The sequence below is a fragment of the Dipodomys spectabilis genome, unplaced genomic scaffold (genome assembly GCF_019054845.1).
Source record: "Dipodomys spectabilis isolate Male_0828 unplaced genomic scaffold, ASM1905484v1 ptg000760l, whole genome shotgun sequence".
NCBI classification, from domain to species: Eukaryota; Metazoa; Chordata; class Mammalia; order Rodentia; family Heteromyidae; genus Dipodomys; species Dipodomys spectabilis.
In genome coordinates, this window is record NW_024871437.1 from 281,297 (window position 1) to 304,314 (window position 23,018).

General features: G+C 62.6%; 1 protein-coding gene across 1 annotated transcript; it reads left to right on the forward strand.

Annotated features, from left to right (window-relative positions):
* Positions 1 to 2,190: 2,190 nt before the first annotated feature.
* Htra3 (HtrA serine peptidase 3) lies at positions 2,191 to 22,634 on the forward strand. Its single transcript, XM_042672698.1, has 9 exons — positions 2,191 to 2,569; positions 9,208 to 9,307; positions 11,324 to 11,546; positions 12,820 to 13,014; positions 13,548 to 13,580; positions 14,625 to 14,739; positions 19,612 to 19,660; positions 20,782 to 20,877; positions 21,754 to 22,634. The coding sequence occupies exons 1-9, from the start codon at positions 2,191 to 2,193 to the stop codon at positions 21,917 to 21,919; spliced, it is 1,356 nt and encodes a 451-aa protein (XP_042528632.1). The 3' UTR covers positions 21,920 to 22,634.
* Positions 22,635 to 23,018: the final 384 nt, after the last annotated feature.

A 23,018-nucleotide genomic window follows, 5' to 3' on the forward strand; every position in this document is an offset into this window, starting at 1 on the left:
TGGCTGTCATTATTAAAGGAGCCATCCCTGTGCCAATTGCTGCGGGAGGTGGGTGGGATAGGCTGTCGGCTCAACCAATCAGAGCTAGCCCTGGCTGGAACTGGCTCAGGCCCACCTGAGTCCCGTGGAGTCTGGGGGAGGGGAGAAGGGTAGGTGCTGAGGGGCTCCAGGATCCGCACCCACACATCTGGAAGCTCAATACTGCACAGGGTGGGTGCTGGGGCTGCCCCCATCCGGGCTCAGAGACAAAGCAGCCAAGAGAGTCCTGGCAGGGGGAATGTGGGGTGTGGTGGGCTTCCTCCCCCCTCAAGGGTTCCCCCGATATAACTGGCCAGGGTGCCAGCACTCCCCTCCACTGCCCCTCCTGAGGGAAGCCCAGCTGTCCTGGTGGCCCTGAGTGCCCCCCCTCAGGCCCCGGCTCCCTTCTGCTCAGTATGGGGACAGGTTGGCGGTGGCCCAGGGCAGGTGGCCAGAGCCAGGTTCTTAGGTGTGAATCCTGCTTCTGAGCAGACAGTGCTGTGCGACCTTTGGCACATTACTCTGCCTCTCTGTGTCTGGGCTGCCTCCCCTGCAAGCCGTGGCCGCAGGGTTCCTGGAGCAGTGACCAAGGCTGGCCGCGCCCTGAGCCCCGCTGCCCCAAGGGGGGGGGGCCTGGTGGGCCCAGCCTGGATGATCAGAGACTGCTGGATGAGAGGCCCAGACGCCATGGGGAGGGGAGGAGGATGGGGGGGCTGGGAGCGGCTCCACCAGGGAACATGGGCGTGATGAGGCAGGCCTTGCAGACAGTGGCCGATGGCGTCGCAGCCCTGAGCAGGGGACGCCCTCTGAATCACCCAGTAACGTGGGCCAAGGAGCCTTATCTCAGACCACGCAAGGCCAGGGCAGTCTGAGGTCCCCAGAGCCGTGTAAGCGGTGACTTCATAGTGTGAAGCTGGGCGGGGGTCTCGGGTGGGGACCCCGCCAGGCATAGGACCCATGGCGGCCACCAGTAGCGGGCGACTCCGCTGGGTCTGGTCTGCAGAGGGCACAGGTGCTGGGAGGGGAAGGAGAGGAGGTAGACAGGGGAGAAGGGTGGTCTTCAATGGTCAGCAAGTGCCCACCATCGCTGGGGACTGGGCCAGACCAATGCCCCCACACACACACTGGTGGGTGCAGAGGCTGCCCTGCAATCTGTGGACTAAGAGGGCTGCATCTCCCCGGAGGGCCACCTGGGGGCACGCCTGCACCCTAGTCGGAGCTGGGTGGCTGGGTCGTGTGGCATGGCTGGTCCGTTTGCCCTGGGCCACCAGGGTTGCATGTTCAAGCCCTACGCACCCAGAAGTTGACCTGTGAAGGGGGTCCTGCTCTCCCGACTCGTGGCGGTCCCCTCTGGGTGGTTGAAGTCCCTCTTACCAGCGGGAGCCCCTGGTACCAGGCCTTGGGTGCCAGCGGCTCTTTGGGGAGGGAAGGAGGGGCGGTGGGAGGAACGGGCTTCCGTCCCCCACTGCAGTTGGCCAGCCCAGTGTGCTGGCCATGCCCGTCAAGACACTGTGAAGTCTCCCTTCCTGGAGAGGAAACTGAGGCACAACTCTGGAGTCATGGAGCCAAGACTGGAACCCTAAAGTTGAACTTCCCGAAGTTCACGGTTGTCACCAGGAGTGGCCGTGGATTGGAGAAGCTCTGGATTGGAGCTGGAAGCAGGCTAGGGGGCCCCGGGTGGGGACCCTGGAAACCTTCCTGAGGGAGGAGAGGCAGGTGCTGGGACCTGGGCTGGGGTGCTCCCTGGAGGCGCTGCCCTCGGATTCCTGCATGCTGACCACACAGGTTCCCAGAAACCAGGCCGGCCAGAGCCCCTGGCCCTGGGGGTGGGGCCCGGCCAGGGCAGCGGGCGGGGCCGCGGGGGGCGGGGCCGCGGGGGCGGGGCCGCGGGGAGGGGGCGGCTCGTGGGCGGAGCTACCCGGGAGGAGGGCATGGCCGTGTCACGGGCGGGGCTATCAGGGAGGGGCGTGGCCTCCCCTCCCGGGGAGGGCGTGGCCTATGGGGGCGGGTCCGCATTGTGGGCGGGTCCAGCGGGCGCCTATAAATGTGGCCGGGCGCCGCCGCGGGCCCCAGGCCCGGGAGCTGCCGCCGCCGCTCCGCGTCATGTCCCCGCGCTCGGGGCGTGCGCCCGCCTGACGCCCCGGCCGCGTCCCCCGGCGCCCCCGCACCGCCATGCCGGCTCGCTCGCTGCTCCCCGCCGCGCTGGCCGCGCTGGCCGCGCTGGCGCTCGCCCCGGAGCCCCCGGCCGCGCCGTGCCCCGCGCGCTGCGACGCCTCGCGCTGCCCGCGCCCGCGCTGCCCCGGCGGCTACGCGCCCGACCCGTGCGGCTGCTGCCTGGTGTGCGCGGCGGGCGAGGGCGAGCCGTGCGGCCGCGCGCCGTGCGGGGACGGCCTGGAGTGCGTGCGCGGCGCCTGCCGCTGCCCCCGCGCGCGGCCCGTGTGCGGCGCCGACGGCCGCACCTACGCCAGCGCCTGCGCGCTGAGGGCCGCCGGCCGCGCGCGCGCCCCGGCCGCGCCCGTGCGCCTGCGGCACGAGGGCGTCTGCCCCGCGGGTAAGCGGGGGCGGGGGGCGGGGCCGCGCCTGCGCACAGGCTGACCGTGGGCGCCGCGTGGGCGTGGGTGGGGAGGGACGGGCGCCCTGGGCCGAGCGCCCACCTCCCCGGTCGGTCCCCACCGCGTCCCCACCCCGCGCGCTGCTGGACGGGGGGTCGGGGGGGGCGGCTCATGGGCAGCACCAGCGTCCGGCCCCGGGGCGGAGGGCGAGACGTGGTCCCGGTGAGGTCTGGGGCCGGGAACCCTCGGTCCCCGGGCAGCACCCGGCCCCCGACCTGCAGGCGAGGTGCTTCTAGACTGTTCTTCCCCGCCCCGACCTGCAGGCGAGATGCTTCTAGACTGCTCTGTCCCCCCCCCCCCCAACCTGCAGGCGAGATGGTTCTAGACTGTTCTCCCCTGACCTGCAGGTGTGGTGGTTCTAGACTGCTCTCCCCTTCCTGATCTTAAGGCGAGCTGGTTCTGGACTGTTCTCCCTGACCTGCAGGCGAGCTGGTTCTAGACTGCTCTCCCTGACCTGCAGGCGAGGTGGTTCTAGACTGCTCCCTCCTCCTGATCTTCAGGCGAGGCGATTCTAGACTGCTCTGTCCCCCCCCATCTGCAGGCGAGCTGGTTCTAGACTGCTCCCCCCTCCTGATCTTCAGGCGAGCTGGTTCTAGACTGCTCTCCCTGACCTGCAGGCGAGCTGGTTCTAGACTGCTCCCCCTCCTGGTCTTCAGGCGAGCTGGTTCTAGACTGCTCTCCCTGACCTGCAGGTGAGGTGGTTCTAGACTGCTCCCCCTTCCTGATCTTCAAGCGAGGTGATTCTAGACTGCTCTGCCCCCCCCCCATCTGCAGGTGAGCTGGTTCTAGACTGCTCTCCACCTTTTCAGGTGAGGTGCTTCTAGACTGTTCTTCCCCGACCTGCAGGCAAGGTGGTTCTAGACTGCTTTGTTTTCCCCCCTCCTAATCTACAGGTGAGGTAGTTCTAGACTGCTCTGCCCCCTTCTCCTGAGCTGAAGGTAAGGTGGTTCTAGACTGTTCTTCCCCTGACCTGCAGATGAGGTGGTGCTAGACTGCTCTCCCTCTCCTGATCCTAAAGTGAGGTGATTCTAGACTACTCTGTCTCCCCCCTAATCTGCAGGCAAGGTGGTTCTAGACTGCCCCCTCCTGATCTGCAGGTGAGGCGGTTCTAGACTGCTCTGCTCTCCCCGACCTGCAGGCAAGGTGGTTCTAGACCGTGCTCCCCCTACCAACTTGCAGGTTGAGGCGGTTCTAGACTGCTCTTCCCTTCCTGACCTGCAGGTTGAGGTAGTTCTATACTGCTCTGCCCCCCCCCGCTTGCAGGTGAGGTGGTTCTAGACTGTCCTCCCCCTTCTGAGCTGCAGGTGATGTGGTTCCAGACTGCCCCTTCCCCTTGACCTGCATGTGAAGTGGTTCTAGACTGCCCTCCCCCTGGTCTGCAGGCGAGGTGGTTCTAGACTGTTCTGTCCCCCCCCCCCACCTGCAGGTGAGGTGGTTCTAGACTGCCCTCCCCCTGATCTGCAGGTGAGGTGGTTCTAGACTGCTCTTGCCTCCCCCCCCCTCAGGCTTGGAGGAAGATGCTAGAAAGCAATGCCGTCCCTTTCCTTGTTTGGAGCTCTGCTCTGCTCCTGCCTGGATGGCTGTCCCCGCACCCAGCTCGGCCCTGGGCTCCGGCCGCCTGCGGTCAGCTCCAGGGAGGCGCCCTTGGCACCCACCCAGGCATGCAGGGTGCCATGGGGAAAGGTGTCTGTGAAGAGGGGTCTGCGTGGGCAAACCCTGGCCATGTGTGTGATGTCCCGGAGGTGGGGGAAAGGGGTGGAGGGTGCCGAGGCAGGGGGCTGCCTTGGTTCTGAGCGGGAACCATGGACAGAGATCCCAGGTGAGTGGGGAGAGCCCCGAGGGGTCCGTACACAGCCGGAGCCGAGGCCAGGGATCCGGGGACACCTGCTGCCGCACGCGGGGGGTGGGGGGGAGGGAGGGGCTGGACAGGCCCCGGGATCCAGTCCAACCCGTCACTGTTGCCTTTGCCAGCAGCTCCATGCTGCGCCCACCGTGACCCAGGGCCTAGAGCCAGGGTGTCAGAGGCTGGCGGGCCGGCTTCTCTCACCCCGTCCCCCCCGTCTCCCCTCTGATCCTCCTTCCCGCCTCCCCTCACCTCCAGTCCACTGCCCGCCCACCTCGAGTGTGGCCACGGCTCAGCCCAGGACACAGGGGTCCCTGCACCCCTTTGGGCAGCTGATGGGTCCCCCAGCGAGGGTGGTGGCTGAGACAGGGCACCTCACTGGTATTGAGCTGTCAGCACTGACAGCTAGCTACGGCAGGCCAGGCCACTGCCGGCCTCCACTGTGTCCATCCCCCATCGCTCTCCACCTGGCAGCCAGGTGGACTTGCTGGAGCTCTCCTGACACAGGGGCCCTGTACCCATCTTCCTTAACCTGATGCGGGTACTACCCTCTTTTTTTTTTGTTTGTTTTTGTTTTTGTTTTTGGGTCCGGTAGTGGGCCTGAACTCTGGGCCTTAGCGCTGTCCCTCAGCTCTTCAGCTCAAGGCTAGCGCTCTACCACCTGAGCCACAGCGCCACTTCCGGCTTTTTTCTTTTTGCTTATGTGGTGCTGGGGAATCAAACCCAGGGCCTCAAGCATGCAAGGCAAGCGCTCTACCACTGAGCCACCTTCCCAGCCCCAAAGTAGTGAGATTTTTTTTTTTTTTTTTTTTTTTTGTCGGTCGTGGGGCTTGAACTCTGGGCCTGGGCGCTGTCCCTCAGCTCTTCAGCTCAAGGCGAGCGCTCTACCACTTGAGCTACAGCGCCACTTCCAGGTACTACCCTCTTTGCAGCCAGGAGGCCTCTCCTATTTTGGAGTGTGACACCAGCCAAAGAATGAAATTGAGGGGCTGGGAAGGGGCTCAGTGGTGGAGCGCTCGCCTCACATGCATGAGGCCCTGGGAACGACTCCTCAGCACCACATAAGCAGAAAAGGCTGGAAGTGGCGCTGTGGCTCAAGGGGTAGAGCGTTCGCCTTGAGCTGAAGAGCTGAGGGACAGCGCCCAAGCCCAGAGTTCAGGCCCCACAACCAACCAAAAAAAAAAAAAACGAAGGAAGCTGCATTTGTGGGGCCTTGGAGGAGCCCCCAGTAGAGGAACATGCCACCACCCGCACCTCACCTGCCGTCCTCCCTACCTCATCCTCCGCCCACCCCGGCTTTGCAGGCCCGTCCTGGGACCGTTCTGTCCCCTCTAAACCCACGCGCCCCCCTGGCCTGGAAGGACTGGCCCTGCCACCACACGGGGAGCGTGAGGGACTGCCCAGACAGGAGAGCTGGTGGCACCCTGCGTCCCCGCCACTGTCCCGGGGCCCCCAGAGGCGTCCCTCCCAGGCTCCGTCCCCGGGACAGCTCCCTGTTTTTCCTTCTCTCTTAAGCCTGCATGTCCCCGTGTGACCCCCGTCCCCCTAGCCAAGAGCACCAGCCTCCCAGCCAGCTGTGGCTCCTGCAGCGCCCTTTCTGCTGGCTGCAGTGCCCCCCCCCACCCCGCCCCTGCCAGGAAGCTCAAGGTGGGACCCGCCCCAGGCCTGGGGCAGAGACCCTGTCACCCCTGCAGCTCAGCGGGCAGGCGGCCAGGCCCAGCCCCGATGCCGGCTTCGACTCCCGGATGCTGAGCTTCTGCTGGAGTCTCCCATAGATCCTCTAAGGCAGGCACTGCCCGTCCGTCTTGCAGGAAGGACTGAGGTCAAGATTCCCAACCCCGGTGCAGCCAGATCCCTTCCACCTGGGGCCTTAGGAACATGCACTGGGGCCAGTCCTTGGCCAGCAGGCTCCGGGAGGGTTCAGGCTCAGCCTGGCCTGGGCCGCACTGGCTCCTCTGGCTCTGAACTTCCAGGCCCGGCCCGAGGCCCACCTGCCGTGCCCGTCCCAGTGAGGTTCCCTCACAGGGCCTTTGTGGCAGCCACAGGCCGCCCAGGCCCCACAGTCCTGCCCTCCTCCTGCAGGAACCCTCCAGCCAGTTCCTCCTGGATGGACTACCTACCAGGACCCACAGACGCCATTATGAGGGCTGGCAGGCGGCAGCCGTTCTGTGAGCACTGCCGTCTGTCTCTGCAACCCTTGCTGTCCACGCATGCAGTGCCCACCTCTAGCCGGCACGTATGTTTGTCCTCACCCTCCTCCTCCAGCCTACAAGGCGCGCAAGTGCATTGTCTCGCCAGTGGTCAGGCGTCAGGCGAGGAGGGTGCCGCTGGAGTCCCTGTGCCCTGAGAAGGAAACTGAGGCCCAAAGGACAGGAGCTCGGCGAGGCCTGGGGACCCTGAGCAGCCAGGTGCCTGCGGTGCACACCCTACGACTCGAAGGGTGGTGGGCTGCTCTTGGCAAGGAGGGACCCGGCACTCGGCAGTCTGCACCCTCTGTAGCAGTCTGAGGTGCCCAGCGCGGCTCGGGGTCACTCGCTCTCCCGCTCGGACCTGAGTTTGAGGAAAGCGCCCAGAGCCAGTGCCCGGCCCCCGGTCAGAGCTCCGGGAAGTCCAGCTGGACGGGAAAGGTCCCTACTGGCTCTGTCCTCTTTCTGTGTCCCAGCCGTGCCCTCTCCTCTCTTGGGGTGTCGGGCAGGGGAGGGGGAGACACCTGGCTGTAGCTGCTTTTATCGGTGTCGAGATCCTGCAAACCAGAGACTCTGGAGCCTCCCCATGTCAGTTTAATTCATTCTGAAAGAAAATAAATTCAAGAGCCAGCTGCAGAGTCTGCGGTGGCCGTGGACTGTGGAGCAGCCATAGCCTGGAGCAGCCGTGGCCTGTGGAGCGGCTGTGGCCTGGAGCGGCCGTGGCCTGTGGAGTGGCCATGGCCTGGAGCGGCCGTGGTCTGTGGAGCAGCCGTGGCCTGGAGCTGCCATGGACTGTGGCGCAGCCGTGGCCTGGAGCGGCCGTGGCCTGTGGAGTGGCCATGGCCTGGAGCAGCTGTGGCCTGGAGCGGCCATGGCCTGCAGGCGCTGGCTCCAGGCGGCCGTGAGTGTGGGGTTGTCAACCTCACATGAGCAGCTGCTTCCTGGCCGGCTGCGGTGGGGGGGGGGTAGGGAGGAAGGGCTTCCTGACTCAGGCTGACTCACCCCAGGGCCAGGCCAGCTTCCAGGACCCTGGGCTCCGTTCCCAGAATGCGCCTGCCGGGCTGAGAACGCTCCTCGGCGGGGCAGAGGGGAGCGGGCCGCCTCCTGTCCTCCCCGCGCCTGCCTCCGCCCCACCCCGCACTGCCCAGCACACGGGGCGCGGGTCAGGGGTCACACAAGCAGGTGGGGCTCAGCAGCTCCATTCCGGGCACCCATGCCAGGGTGAGGACTGTTGCCCTGTGCACGGAATGGGGTGGGGGGTGGGAAACAGGACCCCAGCCTCCTGGATACCACCCCCCCCCCGGCCGGCCTGGCCCCCCCCCCCCAGGCCTCTCAGAAGCCTCACTGCTCTTCCCTGGCTCCTTTCATTCTTTCCAGAGAGTTCTAAAGAGGACTTGCCTGCAGTAGAGAACACTCAGTCCTCACTTTACCTGTCTCTAATGATCACCCCGAGTGCAGGGGGCTGTTCTGAGGAGCCCCCCCCCCCCCGCACGAGGCCACCCCACCGAGCTGGCACGCTCCTGGGCACAGATGGGGCGGGCAGCCGGGCTCAGAACCCACGTGGCCCTCGGCGAGGTTGGGGTGGGTGGGAGGGGACTTGGATTTGGCCCCGGCTCTGCTGTGCCCTGCTGTGCGCCTGGCCGGGACAGCGGGGCAGGGTGCAGCCTGTGCCAGAGCCCTGGGGTCCGGAAAGGAGCCGCAGGCAGCCCCCTGCTCCCCCTCTCGTGTGGCCCAGCCCTCGTGGCGCCATGACGCAGTGTTCGTGCCCGCCTCTGCCGGGCCTGCGGTCAGCAGGTGGCCCTGCACAGGCCATTCCGCCCCCTGGGGTGCCCTTCCAGGCCCGGTCAGCGCCTGGGGCCCACCTCTGGTCACACTGCTGTCCACACAGCTGGAGGGCAAAGGCCGCAGGAACACCAGGCGCCAGGGCCGCCTGGAGGAGCGGGGCTCACCCCGGGGCCGTGGTGGACGTGGGGTGCTGGGCAGGGCAGGGGTGACGCTGGCCTCCAGGCTGGGCGACTCGGGGCGCCTCTTCCCGTGTGTTGCGCCGGAGCCCGGGCCCCCATGTGTCCCGCAGCACCATAGGGGGTTCTTTCTCCAAATGGAGGCCAGTCCTCCGGATTCGGCTCATGGGAATCGTAGGGCCGATCGCCGCGGGGACGCAGTGTCTGTGAGCAGCGGACGTTGCGAGCAGCGGACGTTGCAGTCCGTGTCCTGGGCTCGTGCCTGCCTGCAGCATTTGGGAATGAAACTTGAACACAGAGGACCAGGGCCCAGGAGCCCCCTGCCTTGGATGTTAGGCAGGGCAGGCATGAGCCCAGGGTTGCTGGTCCAGCCCTGGTATCGATGCTGTGTGGCCCAGGGCAAGGACCCTCTCCTCTCTGAGCCAGTTCCGTGGGGTTCCGTGAGGTGATGTGGGCGGGGGAGGGGAAGCTCAGCTTGCAATCCTGTTGACTCCGATGCCAGCTGGGCGCCTTTCCCTATGCACATGGGCAGAGTCTTCTGGAAGCCAGCATGTCTCTGACGCCCTTCGTTTTTCCTGCCAGTGTAGGACTCCACCAGCCGACCAGCCCCAGGTTCAAGTTCAACTTCATCGCCGACGTCGTGGAGAAGATTGCCCCGGCCGTGGTCCACATCGACCTCTTCCTCAGGTGCGTGGCTGCCCCCCGGCTTCCCACGCCACGTGCCCTCCTGCCCATGCACCCACAGACCACTGGGACCCACCTCAATGTTAGTGGCCAGGCAGAGGGCAGCCAGGGGGTGGGGGGCGGCGGTGGGACCCAGAGACCTCACTCGCCAAGGCTAAGCTGAGGACAGCACGGGGGGGACACCCCGGGAGAGGACAGCACGGGGGGGACACCCCGGGAGAGGACAGCACGGGGGGGACACCCCGGGAGAGGACAGCACGGGGGGGACACCCCGGGAGAGGACAGCACGGGGGACACCCCGGGAGAGGACAGCACGGGGGACACCCCGGGAGAGGACAGCACGGGAGACACCCCGGGAGAGGACAGCACGGGGGGGGACAGCACGGGAGAGGACAGCACGGGGGGGGACAGCACGGGAGAGGACAGCACGGGGGGGGGACAGCACGGGGGGGGACAGCACGGGAGAGGACAGCACGGGGGGGGACAGCACGGGAGAGGACAGCACGGGAGAGGACAGCACGGGAGAGGACAGCACGGGGGGGACAGCACGGGAGAGGACAGCACGGGGGGGGGACAGCACGGGAGAGGACAGCACGGGAGAGGACAGCACGGGAGAGGACAGCACGGGAGAGGACAGCACGGGGGGGACAGCACGGGAGAGGACAGCACGGGAGAGGACAGCACGGGGGGGGACAGCACGGGAGAGGACAGCACGGGGGGGGGACAGCACGGGAGAGGACAGCACGGGGGGGGACAGCACGGGAGAGGACAGCACGGGAGAGGACAGCACGGGAGAGGACAGCACGGGGGGGGACAGCACGGGAGAGGACAGCACGGGAGAGGACAGCACGGGGGGGGACAGCACGGGGGGGGACAGCACGGGGGGGGACAGCACGGGAGAGGACAGCACGGGGGGGGACAGCACGGGAGAGGACACCCCAGGAGAGGACAGCACGGGAGAGGACAGCACGGGGGGACACCCCAGGAGAGGACCGCACGGGGCAGGGGGGACCAGGGGGCTGGGGTGCGGGGAGCCAGGGGTAAGGGGAGGGCCTGGCCCGGCAAGGCTGCGTGGCTGGGGCTGGAAGGAGGCAGCCAGATGGGTGGCTGAGCAGACCCGGGAGAGGCCAAGGAAGGACCAGGGAGCTGCCAAGGCTCCCCCCCTCCCCCTGGGAGGAAGCAGTTGTGGTGTGTGGCCTGTCTCCCTCCTGCTCCGAGCTCACCCCCCTTCCCAGGGCTGGTGTGTGTGCACTGATGTGTGCACATGTGTGTGGTGTGCTCACCGGCGCTCACATCCGGCCCTGAGCTACTTTCCCCAGTCCAGCGGTCCTGAGCTCTTACGCAAGTCCATTGGCTCCTGGTGCTGGGGCCCCGGAGGTGGGTGTCTGTGGGTGGGGCCTGGACTGGCAGGGATGGGGGGCGGCCAGGCTCCTCCAGAGCCCGCAGCGAGCCTGCAGCGCAGCTCTGGAGGTCAGTAGGGTGTCTACCTCCTGGGGGGCCAAGCTGTGTGGGACCCCAGCATGACTGGTGGCTCCCTGGCCTGGGGCCTGGGCCTCCCACCCCCGTCCCCCGGCTCCAGGCACATTCATGGGAACCCCAAGAAGTCTTTCCCTAATTCCCCCATCCGAGCTGGAGACCCAGCGCCCCCGCCAAGGGGCTCGAGCTGACCAGCCTTTCTGCCACACCAAGCCCTGGTGGCCCTTCTCAGGAGGGGAAGCAGGCTCAGAGGGCGGCCAGAGCACAGGCAGGTCCCAGAGGGGTTGGATTGGAATGTGGTCTGTCTGTCTGTCTGGACTCCCTGGCCGTTGGGGCCTGCTGTGGGACGGGGCTGCGCTCAGAGACAGACATCTCTTTATGGCCAGGAAGCATGTGGCAGGGCACGGTTCACACTCAGGCCCCTGCTCGTGTCTCTCCCCCCCACTGTCCCCACTGCGCCCAGCTCCCCAGCCCGCCCGCCCCATGCCGCCCACCCGCCCCTCGCTGTCTGATGGCCCCATGCCGCTGCCTTCCGCTTGGCAGACACCCGCTGTTTGGCAATAACGCGCCACTGAGCAGCGGCTCGGGCTTCATCATGTCCGAGGCCGGCTTGATCGTCACCAACGCCCACGTGGTGTCCAGCGCCAACACTGTCTCGGGCCGGCAGCAGCTCAAGGTGCAGCTGCAGAGCGGGGACTCGTACGAGGCTAGCATCAAGGACATCGATACGACGTCTGACATCGCCACCATTCAGATCCACCCCAAGGTAGGGGTGTGGGCGGGCGGGCGAGCGGCCCACTCCAGCCCTGCCTCCTCACCGGGAGGCCAGGGCCACCCAAGCTGGCCCACCGACACCGACCGAGTCAGTCCCGGAACTGAGGCTGGGAGCACACACCTCCTGTGTGTCCAAGCACCAGGTGGGAGACCCCGCAAGCCTGGGCCACGGTAGGGGAGGCCTCGGGCCGCCCCCCTCCCCACGAGGGCCCCCCCCTTCGCGAGGGTCTCCACTGACCCCCCCGGGCCACTGGCAGATGTGCGGATGTCCCCACTGGGCAGCAGACACAAGTAGGAGAGCCCTTAGGACCTGTGCCCCATCCTGTCACCTCTGCGCCGGGTCCCCCACCAGCTCCCACACAGACCCAGAGGCTCCTGGAAGCCAGCGCCCAGCATTCCCCTCTGCACCCCATGCCCCACAGCCCTGAGGAAGCCCCCCTATACTCCATCGCCTGCAATCGCAGTGTGCAGTCAGGGTTCACCCATGATCACGGCCAGGGCAGGGTGGGCTGCTCAGGCAGGATGCAGGTCTGCAGTGGGCTGGTTTGTGTTGAGTCCAGGGTCGGGGTTCACAATGTATGGCAGAGGGGGTGCTTGGGACCACCGCCACCTCCTGGAGGTGGGACTTGCATCTGGCCCATCTCCGGAGCGTGTGCACACCTGATGTGTCTTGTGCGGGGTCCTGGCCGCAGCCGAGGGGCCCTGAGGGGCCCAGGTAGCTTTGCTGCCCCATCACAGAGGCTGGGTCTGGGCACGTGGCCTCATTTTTACAGACGGGGAACCTAAGGCTGGGCAAGACAGATAGAAGTAGAAGTACAGGAGCTAGCGTCAAGGCCACATCACTCTGCTGCTCCAAGAGACCACCTCAGGTCACCTGACCGGGAGTGACTGGGAGTGGCCACGTCCCTGAGCCCTGAGGTCAGAGCTTGCCTGGCCGCTCCCCCGGCCACAGGCACCCGTGTGCACCTCCGAGCCTTTGGATGCCTCTCCAGAGCACTGCTGCTCCCAGCATGCCCTCCGCAGCAGCCGGACCGCACAGGAAGCTAGACAGGGCCGCTCTCCCGACCCCTGGGCGAGTCCCACCGTGGAGAGGTGCCCGGCAGCCGGGCGCTGAGAGCCAGCTGGGCTCCGCGGGCTCCGTGCAGAAGCAGAGGGGCCACCGCCTTGCCTCATGTCATCGTCTGTGTCTACGCTGGGAGGTTGCGCTGTTTGGAGCCGTCCCAAACGGAGCCTTGCTCCCCGGGCCCCTCTCTCCTCCTCCCCAGAAAAAGCTGCCCGTGTTGCTGCTGGGGCGCTCGGCCGACCTGCGGCCTGGAGAGTTCGTGGTGGCCATCGGCAGCCCCTTCGCCCTGCAGAACACCGTGACCACCGGCATCGTGAGCACCACGCAGCGCGACGGCAAGCAGCTGGGGCTCCACCACTCCGACATGGACTACATCCAGACGGACGCCATCATCAACGTGAGTCCCCGGGAGTGGCTCTGCCTCCGCCCGGCTGCCTCCCGTCCCCAGGGCCTGGCCACTCACATCGCTAGCTGGTAAGATCTCAGAGGCGCGGAGCCCTGCGGCTGCTGCCCGGGCGCACAGGCAGCCTGGGCTCCACTGCTGTCCAGATCGAGATGGCCTTCAGATATGGCAGCCTGGCCATGCCGGGCAGCATGCCTGCCCCCCCCAGCCGCCGGCACGGCTCTTTACTGGGGTCGAGGTGGTTTGGATGAAGCCCTTTGCTGTCTTCTGGAGCTGCTGGCACCTGCAGTGTGGAGACGGGTGCTGGCCCCAGTGGGTGCAAAGGGGGTGGGGGTAGGGGGCAGAGCTGCCACACGGAGGCCTTAGGCCTGCAGAGGGCGCTAGAGGGCAGGCCAGGTTCCCCCCCCCCCCCCCCCCCAGCACAATCCCACCCAGTTCCCAGTACCTGCGTCACGGCCAGCTACAGAGAAAACGTGGTGGAGCTGTGGGTTCCCCGCCTGGCCAACGTTCTCTTTCCTCCCTTGCAGTACGGGAACTCCGGGGGACCGCTGGTGAACCTGGTGAGTGTCCCCAAGCAGAGTCTCTGCTTTTCAGTGGTTCTGTTTACATTGCGGGGGGCCTGGCACAGCCGCCAGGCCAGGCCCCCAGTGCTCCTCTCCCAGCTCCACAGGGTGTCATCCTGGGCCTGGGGAATGATGGACACCAGCCTCATTATGAGGACTCACCCAAGGACAGCGGCCGGAGCCGGGCCCTGTGATGTCACTGGACACGGCAGGCACAGCTCTGGGCCACCACTGCCCTGGGCCTCCCTGTCCTCGGTGACCAGGGCGGCAGAAGGATGACCTGTTCCCTTCTGTCCTTTTTTCGCTGCTGTCCTGAGCCCTAAAGTCAGGCTCCTCCCATCTGGGCTGGGAGGCCCCCAGAACAAAGAGGGGCTCTGAACAGGAGGTGGCCAGGCATGGCCACGCTGAGTGCCACACAAGCACATGAGCTCTCCAGAGGGGCTGCAGGCCTGTGCTCGGGGGGACAGGAGGGCACAGAGCAGGGTCGGGCACACAGGGACCCCAGGAGGAGGCCACAGAAGCCAGGATGGAGGGGGTCAGGGATGGGGCTAAGGGAGAGTGCTTGGCCCTGGCCAGATGGGCCTCAGCTTGGATGGAGCTCCTATGGGTGGAGTGTAGGCTGGAGGCCAGGAAGCCTGGCCTGGAGAGCTCTGTGTCGCTGGCCATCCAGTGGTGAGGACAGGCAGAGGAAGGCTGGGCAGGGTGGGAGCGGGGCGGACGACAGTTCCCGGAACTCTCCACTCACGAGCTCCAGGGGTCAGGAGTCCCCTGTGAGCTGGTCGCGTCCTCCCCAGGATGCGTACGTGAGTGTACCCAGAATGGAGCAGGAGGCCTCCAGGGTTGTGAAGGCACAGTGGGAAAGGAGTCACTGCTTGAGGAGACCCTGAGAGGCGTCTGCTCAGGAGGATGGGGCCTGCTCCCCGTCTCCCGTCACCGCCCGCCAGGCGCAGGCCCAGGAAAGGGCTGTGGACACCATGCTTTGAGGGCAGCCATGTGCAGGGTCCCCTGGGTGACCACCCCACTCTGCTCACCCCGTGCCAGGACGGCGAGGTCATCGGCATCAATACGCTCAAGGTCACAGCCGGCATCTCCTTCGCCATCCCCTCCGACCGCATCGCGCGCTTCCTTGAAGAGTTCCAGGACAAGAGCGCCAAAGGTACAGAGCTCCCCCCCCCCACCCCCACCCGGCTGAGGGAAGCAGGCTCCCTGGCCAAGGCCGCCCCCAGCTCCCAGGGTGGGCCGGGGCCCATGCCAGGTGCTCACTCCTGACCCTTCGTCTTCCCCACTCCTAGGTCATGGCCGCCTTCACCCCTCCCACTCCAGGCTGTTTTCTCCGAGCTGAGGTTCATGCTGCCCCCCTTCTCCCTGCCACCTTCCTGTCTGTCTGCTCAGCTGTCTCCATCCGCACACCCACATCTCCATCTATGCAGCCATCGTCCATCCATCCATCCACCCATGCACCTGTCATCCATCTACCCATCTACCCACCCAACTCATCCACCCATCCACCACCCATATATCCACCCACCTCTGCTCCTCTCATCCATCCATCCACCATCTATTCAGCCAGCCAGCCAGCCATTCACCCAACCCATCCATCACCCACATATCCATCCATCTCTGCTCCTCTCATCCATCCATCCACCATCCACCCAACTCATCCACCACCCACATATCCATCCATCTCTGCTCCTCTCATCCATCCATCCACCATCCACCCAACTCATCCACCACCCACATATCCATCCATCTCTGCTCCTCTCATCCATCCATCCACCATCTATTCAGCCAGCCAGCCAGCCATTCACCCAACCCATCCATCACCCACATATCCATCCACCTCTGCTCCTCTCATCCATCCATCCACCATCCACCCAACCCATCCATCACCCACATATCCATCCACCTCTGCTCCTCTCATCCATCCATGCACCATCTACCCAACCCATCCATCACCCACATATCCATCCACCTCTGCTCCTCTCATCCATCCATCCACCTCTTCCACCCAACTCTTCCACCACCCACATATCCATCCATCTCTGCTCCTTTCATCCATCCATCCACCATCCACCCAACTCTTCCACCACCCACATATCCATCCATCTCTGCTCCTCTCATCCATCCATCCACCATCCACCCAACTCTTCCACCACCCACATATCCATCCACCTCTGCTCCTCTCATCCATCCATCCACCATCCATTCATCCATCCACCCATCCAGTTTGTCCACCCTTTCCATCACCCATGTGTGCATCCGTCTGTCCACTCATTTTCCCTCATCCATCTATCCATCCATTCATCACTCATCTGTCTACCCAGCCATCTCTTATCCATGTTTCTTCCTTCCTACCCTTCCTTTTCTCCCTCCTTCCACCATCCACTCACCCTTTCAGCCCGTGGTCCACTTGGCAGGTATTCTTTCCTCCAGAGGAGCAGACCCCAAGACTGATCCTTGGGAGCACCCCTCCTGCCAGCCTCCACTCCTCACTCCCATCCAGATGAGGGTGTCTGTCCACCCTGCCTGCTCTAGAGACCATGAGCCCCTCCCCCACCCTGGGAGAGGTCACCCTGACCATTCTAGAGACCATGAGCCCCTCCCCCACCCTGGGAGAGGTCACCCTGACCATCCTAGAGGCCACGAGCCCCCCCCCCACCCTGGGAGAGGTCACCCTGACCATTCTAGAGGCCACGAGCCTCCCCCCTCCCAGAGGTCTCACTGAGACACAGTGACTCCCCAGGAGAGGGCATGCCAGCCCCCGCTCGTTGGTGATCATGGCCTCTTTTAGAGGAGGCCCTGACTCAGGGCCCCCCTGGTGGGCCTGCCTTCTGTTCTCAGTGCGCATCTTCCTTCCTTCATTGCTCTCATGCTGTCCCCACCCTACTGCCCTTCCGTCTTCTCCTGTCTCCCCCCTCCTCACCAGCACACCATTGAGAGCAGGGCTTCCTTATGCTTGACTAGCTAGGATGACAGGCGTGAGCTACCAGCACCTGGCTATAAAGTTACTTACTTATTCACTAAGTTGAAAAGCCACTTTGGTGGAGAAAGGGTGTGGACTTTTTAGTGCATAGCATGAGCACAAACACAACACAAAACCTTTGAGCTGTACTTTACTGAAGAAATACAGCATGCAGTCTAGCTCTGCTCCTAAAACCTCAGGCAGTAAAAGTTGTGGGAGAAAACCTCTCTGATTTTGGGTCTGCAAGGACACCCTAGATTGTCCAATGTCTGTTGGTGTAGCATGTCGGAATGCTTAGGTGACAATTGTTCTTAATTAGGTGGAGTAAACCCTCTAGCTTCCTTCTTCCACTCTCCATCTGTTCTGCCTCTTCTAGGTCCTTTTGCACATCCTTATCAATTGGATTTACAGAAAGGAAATCCTGCTGACATTGTTATTGCTTTAGGTCTATAGGTGAACTTGGGAAAAATGGGCATTTTTAAGGTCCCATCTCCAGAGCGGTGATCACACAGTGTCTCTCTCTTCATCTAGGTCTCCTGTCACTGTGCTCAGCATCTTAACACCTGCTATTATAATAAGTTGCATTGGTTGAGTTCTCATTGATTGATTGCTGTGCTCAGATTGAAGTCAGGGGCTTGTGCTTATTGGTAGACACTCCATCACTTGAGTGACTCCTCCAGCTCTTTTGGCACTGGTTGTTTTGGAGGGGGTGTCCTTGATGATGCCTGAGTCTGCCTGGACTTCTGTCCTACTCGGTGACCTCCCCACCTCACCCAGCACTACACCCAGCCACTGGTCGAAGTAGGGTCCTACAAATGCCTTCTGCCTAGGCTTGCCTTGAATCTCGGTCCCCCGATCTCTGCCACACAAACAGCTAGGATTCCAGGTGTGCATACCAGGCCACTGCACGTTGATTGATTTAAGTGTTAAACCAACCTTGAATTCCTGGGGTAGATCTCACACACTTGTAATGTGTTATCCTTTTGTAGATTGTTGGATTTGATTTGCTGAAAGTATTTAAAGACTTTTCCGTCTCTATTAGATACATTGGTTTGCTTTTCTTTCCTGGTTTTGGTCTGGGGAAAATGGATTGGATAGTTAGTCACTCATTTTCAGCACCTAGAGGGGTCAGCAGACTCTGGGCTGGTTCTATCTTAAATTATAGACTTAGTCAATGGGTCTGAGATGTTCATCATAGGACAGTTTTTTTTGGTCTGGTCGTGGGGCCTGAACTCTGGGCTTGGGCGCTGTCCCTCAGCTCTTCAGCTCAAGGCTAGCGCTCTACCACTTGAGCCACAGCGCCACTTCCGGCTTTTTTTTCTCTTTGCTTATGTGGTGCTGAGGAATCGAACCCAGGGCCTCATGCATGCAAGGCAAGTGCTCTACCACTGAGCCACCTTCCTAGCCCTCATAGGACAATTTTTAACGCAAATAAAACTCCTTTAATAGATACAGGGCTGTTTGAGTGGCTGACTTCTCTTGAATGATTTTCAATAGTGTGGAAATAGCAGGCAATGTTTCTGTTTTTGGGTGTGTGGGGCTGTGGGGGGAATGGCTCTCATTCTTGGCGTCTTTATTTTTTCACGAATGTGCTAGGTAGAGATTTAGCAATGTTACTGATCTCAAAGCGTCAGCTTTTAGTTTTCACTTATTTTCTCTTGTGTTTCTATTGTCCATTTCATCAATTACATTCTTACCCTTGTTGTTCTATCTTCCTTTTATTTACTTCTTTTTTTGTTTTTAAGGTTGAAACCAGGTGCTTTTCTAATAGTCATTATAGTGCTGTTGATTTCCCTGTTTTTCTTTTTATTTAATTTTATTGTGAAAATACCGTATAGAGGGGTTACAGTTACATGGGCAAGATAACGAGTACAATTCTTATCAAGCATTGTTGCCTCCTCCTTTGTTTCCCCTTCCCATCCCTTCCCATCTCCTACTCCCTACCCCCGGCCAAAGTTGTAAAGTTCGTGTTTTGACATAACGACTTGTACATCTCATTGTTGCAGTGGGTCCACCTGTATCCCTATTTAAGCGATTTGTTTTTTCCCTTCCCCTCCACAAATTATACCAACATCAAATACAGTGAAAGCAGGGGTTATACCGTGGGGGAGGGACATACAAAGCAACAAAGAAATCATCTTATAAATATGTTAGAAACAATCGCATGAAAGAAAAAACTTTACTTACCTTGGGGTTCATTTCACCTAACATCAACTTATCTGACCTTTTCTGCTTGTCTCAGGCATATTCTAGTTATTGCATCGATTTTCCTCTTAAGTGCTACCTTTGTGTTCTACAAAATTTGGCATGTCATATTTTAAGCAGCTGAAATACTTTCTAACGCTCACTTTGATTTCATGTTTGAAGATAGGCTGTTTAGGAGTGTTCTTTAGTTTCTGAGTAGTTGGAAATTTTCTAGATAATTTTCTATTATTACTTTCTACTTTAATCCCATTGTCATCAGAAAATTTCATGAAATGAGAAAAAAATTAAGCTGAGGGCATGGCTCAAGTGTAGAGATCTTACCTTGTAAAAACCAAGTGCTGAGTACTGCTCCTGTACCAAAGAAAAGAAAAAAGAGAGAGAAAAGCAAAGCGAAAGGGAATGACTTTAACTTTCCTGAGGCTTGTTTAGTGACTCAGAATCCGTGACTGTGATTTCTGGGTTGCAGACACCTGCTGAGTGCATGGGTGGGGTGGGGTGGGGCTCCGTGGGGGCCTGCGCCCTCGGGTGGTTACCTGGTGAGCTGTGCCCTCGGGTGAGGTGGTTACATGGCACTCTGGCCCGCTGCTGCGCTCTGGCCTTGCTGTGATTTACAGGGAGGGCCAGGAGGGGTATGAGCTCATTTCTGAGCCAGGGCGTTGGGGACTCGGAGGAGAGCCTGCTGGCCCCTGGGTGGGTGCGGAGTGTCAAAGCTGAGCCACGGGCTGAGGGCAGAACAGACGTGAGGCCTCTGGGGGAGTGAGGTGCTCGGCTCCCGCAGGGCTCCCCCAGCTCGTGGGAGAGGGCAGCACTGGCTGTGGTCTCGAGGCTGCCTTAACCGAGTCCTGTGGGTTTCCTTTCCAGACTGGAAGAAGCGCTTCATCGGCCTGCGGATGAGAACCATCACTCCGAGGTGAGGGCCCCCCATCCCCCCACAGCCCCTCCTTCCTGGCCCCGCTGGGCCTGCCCGCCTCCCGTGCTGGACCCTCCTCTCGGATGCCCCTGTCTGCTCTGTCTGATGGAGTCCTCTGGCATCTTCCAGAGTCCATTCATGCACCACCTCCTCCTCCAGGAAGTCTTCTGGGTTAATTTCCTGGGGCTGCCACACAAGTTACCACAGCTTGGCGGCTGAAAACAACCCAGACATATAGGTTGAGGGTTGTGGGTTCAGAAGACTGAGCGTGGGCTGTTGGGGCCACGCGGTGGTGGAGGCTCTGGGAGGAGCCTTCCCGCTTCCAGCCTCCGAGCCTGCAGCCTCCTGGCTGTACACAAGTCCCCCCTCCCACCGTGTGCATCCATCCCTCCTCCCCGCCCAGCTCCCATGACCTCCTCCGCGTCTATCTCCCTCCCACTTCTCATGGGAGAGAATCTCATTGGCATGGGATTCGGGGCTCACCCTGAAGTCTGGATTCTCTTAAGATGCCTATGAAGATGTTAATTCCAGACAAGTCTCGAGCATTCGGAGGCCCCGGTGACCTTGGGCGGGCACTGCCCTGCCCCTCTGGGCTCCCCACGTGGGAGGAGCTGCCCCATCTCTGCCCAGCACTGGCCTCTCTCCGAGGCTGACCTGGCCCGGCGGTGGGGCCTCGGGCCCTGCCTGCCAGCTTGGCCAGGACTCCTGGGAGCGAGGACCCTACTGGAGAGCAGTTAAAGCAGAGTCTACCCGCCTGTCTTCTCATTGTGTTCTCCTCCTTTCCTCCACTCCATGTCTGCTCCTCCTCATCCCTGCCTGGCCCGTTGTCTGTCTGTCCGCCCCGCTTTCCTCCATCTACCTCCTTAGCCTTTACTTGTCCATGCATTCACCACCTTTCCTCCCTGCCTTCCCTCTTCCTGCCGCCTCCCATCCCCGCCCCCTCTGGTCAGCCATCGCCACCCTTTGCCTGTCTAGTGCGCCAGGTTGTTCAGAGCCAGGCGAGCGGGCGGCATGGAGCCTGCTCTCGGCTGCTGGCCTGTCTGGTGGTGGCAGAAGATTGAGGCTGTGTGCCCAGAGCGGGTTTGGAGGCTCAGAGGCCTTACACAAGTGTATCTCCTCAGTTTGGTGGAAGAGCTGAAGGCCAGCAACCCCGACTTCCCATCCGTCAGCAGCGGCATTTATGTGCAAGAGGTGGCCCCAAACTCACCTTCTCAGAGGTGAGCAGGTGGGGCCGGCATGGCAGGGGGGCAGTAGATCAGACATTCTAGAGGGCGTGTCGGGGTGGGGGTGGGGGCTGAGCTGGGGCTCCCCCATTGACCTTACACGGTCTTGAGACTCCTGGCAGAGAGATGTGGATAGGGCAGGTGGATTCTGGCCTCTCCCCGAAGCCACAGGAGGCAGACGGTGCGCTCCATGCCCACACCCTGGCACAGCCGTGGGCTCTTCAGGCCGGGCCCTGGACACACCCGACCCGAGCCACGGCAGGCCGGGCCCTGGACACACCTGACCTGAGCCACGGCAGGCTGGGCCCTGGCAGCAGCGGAAACCATCATCCTGCTTGCTGGATGGACCCCACTGGGGTCTGGGCTGCTGTCAGGGGGAAGACGGAGCCTGTGCCATCTCAGTAGTGAACATGTACCCGTCACGTGCCCTTGGTGGAGGAGGCTGGTGCCGGGGCCTGCTCTTGCTCCTAGAAGCAAGTGGCTTTCTAAAGTGGCTATTGCGGCCCGGGCCCCGGCCTCGCCAGCCTGTGTGGTGACCGCACCGTCTTCATCGGCCGGGGCCTCGCCAGCCTGTGTGTGTGTGTGTGTGTGTGGTCACCATGCTGTCTCCATTGGCAGGGGAGGCATCCAAGATGGCGATGTCATCCTGTGGGGGGGGATGCCTCTCAGCCTGTGTGTGTGTGTGTGCATGTGTGTATGTGTGTGCGCGCATGTATGTGCGTATGTGTGTGTGGTCACTGCACCGTCTCTGTTGGCAGGGGAGGCATCCAAGATGGCGATGTCATCCTGTGGGGGGGGATGCCTCTCAGCCTCTGTGTGTGTGCGCGTGTGCGCGTGCGTGTGCGGTCACTGCACCATCTCCGTTGGCAGGGGAGGCATCCAAGATGGCGACGTCATCGTCAGAGTGAACGGGCGCGCTCTGGCGGACTCGAGCGAGCTGCAGGAGGCCGTGCTGACCGAGTCCCCGCTCCTGCTGGAGGTGCGGCGGGGGAACGATGACCTGCTCTTCAACATCTCTCCCGAAGTGGTGATGTGACGCGGGTCGCGTGACAGCCGCCTCCCGCCCGTGCCCGTCACGGAGCCCGCGGTGCCACGTCTGTGGCCTCCCCAGGCTCAGGACGAAGGACCCCGGGTTCCTCAGCGGGGCCTCCTCCCTGGCCAGGAGCAGAGCAGAGGTTGGGCCCGGCCAGGGGTCTGCGTCTCCACCCGGCCCCCAGTGCTGGTGCCAGTGCCGATGAGGAACGCCCAGCGTCAGCCCCTGGTCCGACACTCCTGGCACTCCCGTTGCTGGGCCTCTAGAAAGTTCTGCAGTTCCCCTCGGGGCATGACAGGGGCTGCCTGCCCAGCCTCCCAAAATCTCTGAAGGACAGACCATGTAGAGAAGATCCCGTGTAGAGCGGGCCCTGCAGGCTGCTCTGGAGCAGGTGCCGGAGGCGTCCACACTGAGCCAGGCTTGTGCCCGCCAGCTGGCCGGCAGCCATGGGGAGCAGGGCCTCCTGCCCAGGAGTGGCCCCCGCCAGGTGACTGGGAGCTGCCCGGTGCCAGGACGGAGCCACCAGCCCCTCTTCCGCACAGCTGGGGTGCAGCAGCCACCCCATCCCAGCCCCACTGCCAGAAGCCGCGGCCCTCCCGGGCACCTGCCCTCCGACGTGTTTCCAGGTGTATTTAGGAGCTTGGCTGTAAGATCACCTGCAGTGCTGCACGTACTGTATGTTTGTCTACTGTGTGGAATTAAAGTTTACAAGCACGTGGTTCTCTGTTAGCGGTGTCTGAGCAATGCAGCCCCCCCCAACACACACACACGGGGGTTCATCCTGGCACCTGGCCAGGCGTATGAGCCAAGACCTGCCAGGGCTTCTACAGGTGCGTGACACCTGAGCAACCACGCACACAAGGACGCACCGTCCCAGGGCCGCCTGGCGCCCAGCGGCTCCTCCACTGATGCCCAGCTCTGGCCCTCCCTGCAGGAGGGAGGGCGAGGCCGCCCCGCCCACCTCTGCCTGTAGAGCAGAGACCCGGCTCCCAGCAAGCCCAGGCCTTAGAGCTTCATCTCTCCTGTAGCCAGTCCCAGCAATGGGAAAACCGAGGCAGAAAGATCACAAAAGCTTGGTGCCATGTGCCTGGGATGCCAGCTG